Genomic DNA, 6,879 nt, shown 5'->3' with positions numbered 1-6,879 from the left:
CACTTTCCATCCGTGAGATCTGAGAAAGGCCAGGACTATGTCCGTGTGAGCCTTTGCTTGAGGAAGGGACGACGCTTGAATCAGAATGTCGTCCAAGTAAGGTACTACTGCAATGCCCCTTGGTCTTAGTACCGCTAGAAGGGACCCTAGTACCTTTGTGAAAATCCTTGGAGCAGTGGCTAATCCGAAAGGAAGTGCCACGAACTGGTAATGCTTGTCCAGGAATGCGAACCTTAGGAACCGATGATGTTCCTTGTGGATAGGAATATGTAGATACGCATCCTTTAAATCCACCGTGGTCATGAATTGACCTTCCTGGATGGAAGGAAGAATTGTTCGAATGGTTTCCATTTTGAACGATGGAACCTTGAGAAACTTGTTTAGGATCTTGAGATCTAAGATTGGTCTGAACGTTCCCTCTTTTTTGGGAACTACGAACAGATTGGAGTAGAACCCCATCCCTTGTTCTCCTAATGGAACAGGATGAATCACTCCCATTTTTAACAGGTCTTCTACACAATGTAAGAATGCCTGTCTCTTTATGTGGTCTGAAGACAATTGAGACCTGTGGAACCTCCCCCTTGGGGGAAGCCCCTTGAATTCCAGAAGATAACCTTGGGAGACTATTTCTAGTGCCCAAGGATCCAGAACATCTCTTGCCCAAGCCTGAGCGAAGAGAGAGAGTCTGCCCCCCACCAGATCCGGTCCCGGATCGGGGGCCAACATTTCATGCTGTCTTGGTAGCAGTGGCAGGTTTCTTGGCCTGCTTTCCCTTGTTCCAGCCTTGCATTGGTCTCCAGGCTGGCTTGGCTTGAGAAGTATTACCCTCTTGCTTAGAGGACGTAGCACTTGGGGCTGGTCCGTTTCTACGAAAGGGACGAAAATTAGGTTTATTTTTGGCCTTGAAAGACCTATCCTGAGGAAGGGCGTGGCCCTTACCCCCAGTGATATCAGAGATAATCTCTTTCAAGTCAGGGCCAAACAGCGTTTTCCCCTTGAAAGGAATGTTAAGCAATTTGTTCTTGGAAGACGCATCCGCTGACCAAGATTTCAACCAAAGCGCTCTGCGCGCCACAATAGCAAACCCAGAATTTTTCGCCGCTAACCTAGCCAATTGCAAAGTGGCGTCTAGGGTGAAAGAATTAGCCAATTTGAGAGCACGGATTCTGTCCATAATCTCCTCATAAGGAGGAGAATCACTATCGATCGCCTTTTCTAGCTCATCGAACCAGAAACACGCGGCTGTAGTGACAGGGACAGTGCATGAAATTGGTTGTAGAAGGTAACCTTGCTGAACAAACATCTTTTTAAGCAAACCTTCTAATTTTTTATCCATAGGATCTTTGAAAGCACAACTATCTTCTATGGGTATAGTGGTGCGTTTGTTTAAAGTAGAAACCGCCCCCTCGACCTTGGGGACTGTCTGCCATAAGTCCTTTCTGGGGTCGACCATAGGAAACAATTTTTTAAATATGGGGGGAGGGACGAAAGGTATACCGGGCCTTTCCCATTCTTTATTTACAATGTCCGCCACCCGCTTGGGTATAGGAAAAGCTTCTGGGGGCCCCGGGACCTCTAGGAACTTGTCCATTTTACATAGTTTCTCTGGGATGATCAAATTCTCACAATCATCCAGAGTGGATAACACCTCCTTAAGCAGAGCGCGGAGATGTTCCAACTTAAATTTAAATGTAATCAGATCGGGTTCAGCTTGTTGAGAAATTTTCCCTGAATCTGAAATTTCTCCCTCAGACAAAACCTCCCTGGCCCCCTCAAACTGGTGTAGGGGCATATCAGAACCATTATCATCAGCGTCCTCATGCTCTTCAGTATCTAAAACAGAGCAGTCGCGCTTACGCTGATAAGTGGGCATTTTGGCTAAAATGTTTTTGATAGAATTATCCATTACAGCCGTTAATTGTTGCATAGTAAGGAGTATTGGCGCGCTAGATGTACTAGGGGCCTCCTGAGTGGGCAAGACTGGAGTAGACGAAGGAGGGAATGATGCAGTACCATGCTTACTCCCCTCACTTGAGGAATCATCTTGGGCATCATTTTCTGTGTCACATAAATCACATCTATTTAAATGAGAAGGAACCTTGGCTTCCCCACATTCAGAACACAGTCTATCTGGTAGTTCAGACATGTTAAACAGGCATAAACTTGATAACAAAGTACAAAAAACGTTTTAAAATAAAACCGTTACTGTCACTTTAAATTTTAAACTGAACACACTTTATTACTGCAATTGCGAAAAAGTATGAAGGAATTGTTCAAAATTCACCAAAATTTCACCACAGTGTCTTAAAGCCTTAAAAGTATTGCACACCAAATTTGGAAGCTTTAACCCTTAAAATAACGGAACCGGAGCCGTTTTTATCTTTAACCCCTTTACAGTCCCTGGTATCTGCTTTGCTGAGACCCAACCAAGCCCAAAGGGGAATACGATACCAAATGACGCCTTCAGAAAGTCTTTTCTATGTATCAGAGCTCCTCACACATGCGACTGCATGTCATGCTTCTCAAAAACAAGTGCGCAATACCGGCGCGAAAATGAGGCTCTGCCTATGATTAGGGAAAGTCCCTAGAGAATAAGGTGTCCAAAACAGTGCCTGCCGATATTATTTTACAAAATACCCAGATTAAAATGATTCCTCAAGGCTAAATATGTTTATATATGAATCGATTTAGCCCAGAAAATGTCTACAGTCTTAACAAGCCCTTGTAAAGCCCTTATTTACTGTCTGTAATAAAAATGGCTTACCGGATCCCATAGGGAAAATGACAGCTTCCAGCATTACATCGTCTTGTTAGAATGTGTCATACCTCAAGCAGCAAAAGTCTGCTCACTGTTCCCCCAACTGAAGTTAATTCCTCTCAACAGTCCTGTGTGGAACAGCCATCGATTTTAGTAACGGCTGCTAAAATCATTTTCCTCTTACAAACAGAAATCTTCATCTCTTTTCTGTTTCAGAGTAAATAGTACATACCAGCACTATTTTAAAATAACAAACTCTTGATTGAATAATAAAAACTACAGTTAAACACTAAAAAACTCTAAGCCATCTCCGTGGAGATGTTGCCTGTACAACGGCAAAGAGAATGACTGGGGTAGGCGGAGCCTAGGAGGGATCATGTGACCAGCTTTGCTGGGCTCTTTGCCATTTCCTGTTGGGGAGGAGAATATCCCACAAGTAAGGATGACGCCGTGGACCGGACACACCTATGTTGGAGAAAGAGAGAGAGAGAGAAAGAGAGAGAGAGAGAGAAAGAGAGAGAGAGAAAGAGAGAGAGAGAAAGAGAGAGAGAGAGAAAGAGAGAGAGAGAAAGAGAGAGAGAGAGAGAGAAAGAGAGAGAGAGAGAGAGAGAGAGAGAGAGAGAGAGAGAAAAGATACAATACAGGTAAGAGGAGAAAAGCCATAAGTAAGGGGAGGGACAAAACAAAATGGTTGATTGCAGAGATTGAATCTTGGACATTAAGGACACAGCGCAAGCAAAAAATAGCATCCCATTGCTAAACAATTACCTATTTGGATAAGAAAGGTGAAAGAGGGACTCACCTGTGGCCTTGCGTTTCACAGCTTTATTCCTTTTCAGGTCCAGATCTAAGACATCACACAAGGCAGTCAGCTCAATCAAAACCAGAGCAAGCACTTGCTTCATGTCAGCAGGAGATAGGTCTGATACCCGAGTCACTCCAAGACGCCCTTTATGCATTTGAAATGTCTGTGTACATGAAGGGAATTCATTTAGGAACCACAGCCTGAAGACAGGACACAAACCTATGTTTGATCCTAGACTCACCCAGTCTACAAAAAGGAAATGGAACCCTGTTTCTACTTAGAAGCAAGAGGAGTTACATTACAGTACATATGGGGAGGTTTTACAAAGCAATAAAAGGAGTTATAGGGAGAGGGTGTAAGAAACACTAGAATGTTATTGATAATAGATTATATGCAGGAGCCATTGTTTGCTAAGGGCGATATTTCAATGTTTGTGCTAACACTTACAGGAAGTGACCCGGAGTGCTCTGCTGTGTGGCTCTTTCGCATGTAACACATCTTCAGCCTGCTTGCTGCCTGTTCAGAATATGCTACATCTGTGTTAAAAACATCTGTGGAGCTTGAAATATTGGGAACACCAGGAGTATGTGCTGTTAAAAAAACCATAATACAATGTAAAAATATTGTTATAATTGTTACCAAAGTTATTCATAAATATCAGGCATATTCACATGATTATTGCAGCTATGAGTTAGCCACAAACAATATCATACAACAAAACATTACAATCAAAATGTTGCAACTCTGCAAAGTTGCAACTGAAATGTCTGAAACAAAGAGGAATTATCTTTTTTTTTTTTTACCATAAATATATTGTATTCTGTGTGGATTAAAGGAATACTGAACCCACATTTTTTCTTTCATGATTCAGATAGAACATGAAATTTTAAGCAACTTTCTAATTTTCTCCTATTATTAATTTTTCTTTGTTCCCTTGGTATCTTTATTTGAAAAAGCAGGAATGTAAGCTTACGAACCGGGCCATCTTTGGTTCAGCACCTGGGTAGCACTTGCTGATTGGTGGCTAAATGTAGCTACCAACCAACAAGCGCTATCCAGGGCATTGAACCAAAAATGTGCCGGCTCCTATGCATACATTCCTGCTTTTTTAAATAAAGATAACAAGAGAATGAAGAAAAATTAATAGGAGTAGATTAGACCCAGCCCTACAATCAGCACTTAAAGCAAACAACTAACGTTTTGTCTCCAGGAACATCCTCTTATATTGTAATTATTTTAGGGAACAGCATTTTCTGATCTATCTGCCTCAGTTAATCATGGACTCTTTTAAATTATTGTACCCACTGACACTCCATGTACAGTATATCACTGAGGAATAGTAGTATTAAGGTTATTATTGGTGTTAATATTATTATACAAATAATTCAAGCATTTTATTATTGCACTATTGCTTGCATATAAATATTATAAATATGTGTTAAAACCCTGCAAAGGCATTAAACACACAGTTAAAGTCAGTTCCAGAGCAGTAATGCGCTACTGGGACATAGATGAACACATCTGGTGAGCCAACAACAACATACATTTGTATGCGACCACCAATGCCCAGTTAGCAACCAGTAGCGCATGACGGCTCCTAAGCCTACCTAAGCGTGCTTTTCATCATAAGACACCAAAAGAACTAAATAAAATAGATAATAGCAGTAAATGGAAACATCTTTTAAAATAACAAGCTCTAAACATGACGGTTAATTTTTTTACTCTCATGTCCCTTTAACCAACGTTCTGCCATTCTTATTTTCTCTGCCTATTCTGTGTCTAACTTCTGATGCAATATTTCGTTTTAGCTCCTTAATATAGAAATCACAAACAACCAAGGGTGGTGCTGTGAGCAGTCCGGACAGGCTACAGCATTATTATTATACCCAGTTGTTCACGCAAAAACAAACTACTGTTATGAAAGGCTGTGTGTCCCGCATTACAAGCCTACTTTTATGTATGATGTAATCAAACACACCCCTTAAAATTACACATGATGTTAAACAAGTGTAGAACTGTAGGGAACATTTGTAGGATTCTTCACTTCTGAATTGTTATTGGCTCTAGCAGAGAGTGGGTATGAAAGGGAAACAAAGCCTGATAGCTAATACCACTCTCAAAGAGCGGCTGCTAGGACAAAATATAGCCACGATTTACAATTTATAAACAAGAGGAAAAAAATCAGATCCCCAAACTTAAAGGTATAGTAAACACCAAAAATGTTATTGTTTAAAAAGATAATAATCCATTTATTTACCATTCCTGAGTTTTCAATAACCAACACTGTTACAGAAATATACTTTTTACCTCTGTAATTACCTTGTATCTAAGCTTTTGCAGACTGCCTCCTTATCTCAGATATTTTGACAGACTTGCAATTTCAGGCAATTAGTGCTGACTCTTAAATAACTTTGGCCTAGATTTAGAGTTTGGCGGTAGCCGTGAAAACCAGCGTTAGAGGCTCCTAACGCTGGTTTTAGGCTACCGCCGGTATTTGGAGTCATTCAAAAAAGGGTCTAACGCTCACTTTTCAGCCGCGACTTTTCCATACCGCAGATCCCCTTATTTCAATTGCGTATCCTATCTTTTCAATGGGATCTTTCTAACTCCGGTATTTAGAGTCGTGGCTGAAGTGAGCGTTAGAAATCTAACGACAAAACTCCAGCCGCAGAAAAAAGTCAGTAGTTAAGAGCTTTCTGGGCTAACGCCGGTTCATAAAGCTCTTAACTACTGTGCTCTAAAGTACACTAACACCCATAAACTACCTATGCACCCCTAAACCGAGGTCCCCCAACATCGCCGATACTCGATTAAAATTTTTTAACCCCTAATCTGCCAACCGCCACCTACGTTATTCTTATGTACCCCTAATCTGCTGCCCCTAACACCGCCGACCCCTATATTATATTTATTAACCCCTAACCTGCCCCCCACAATGTCGCAGCCAGCTACCTACAATAATTAACCCCTAATCTGCCGACCGCAAAGAGCTGCCACCTACATTATAGCTATGTACCCCTAATCTGCTGCCCATAACACCGCCGACCCCTATATTATATTTATGAACCCCTAATCTGCCCCCCACAACGTCGCCTCCACCTGCCTACACTTATTAACCCCTAATCTGCCGAGCGGACCGCACCGCTATTATAATAAAGTTATTAACCCCTAATCCGCCTCACTAACCCTATAATAAATAGTATTAACCCCTAATCTGCCCTCCCTAACATCGCCGACACCTAACTTCAATTATTAACCCCTAATCTGCCGACTGGAGCTCACCGCTATTCTAATAAATGTATTAACCCCTAAAGCT

The 6,879-nt window shown here is 41.5% G+C and overlaps 1 protein-coding gene across 4 annotated transcripts in view; it reads right to left on the bottom strand.

Annotated features, from left to right (window-relative positions):
- ARHGAP40 (Rho GTPase activating protein 40) overlaps positions 1 to 6,879 on the bottom strand; it is a 403,388-nt gene that overhangs the window by 52,036 nt on the left and 344,473 nt on the right. For all 4 annotated transcript variants that reach the window (XM_053715527.1, XM_053715605.1, XM_053715649.1 and 1 more), the window contains 2 exons: positions 4,011 to 4,153; positions 3,561 to 3,726 (listed from right to left, as the gene is read on the bottom strand). In XM_053715527.1, coding sequence (XP_053571502.1) covers positions 3,561 to 3,726; positions 4,011 to 4,153 — 309 coding nt within the window. The remainder of the gene's footprint in view (positions 1 to 3,560; positions 3,727 to 4,010; positions 4,154 to 6,879) is intronic.

The sequence above is a fragment of the Bombina bombina genome, chromosome 1 (assembly GCF_027579735.1).
Source record: "Bombina bombina isolate aBomBom1 chromosome 1, aBomBom1.pri, whole genome shotgun sequence".
Lineage (NCBI taxonomy): Eukaryota > Metazoa > Chordata > Amphibia > Anura > Bombinatoridae > Bombina > Bombina bombina.
Note: the sequence above shows the minus strand (reverse complement) of the source record. Positions and strands in the feature narration are given on the sequence as shown.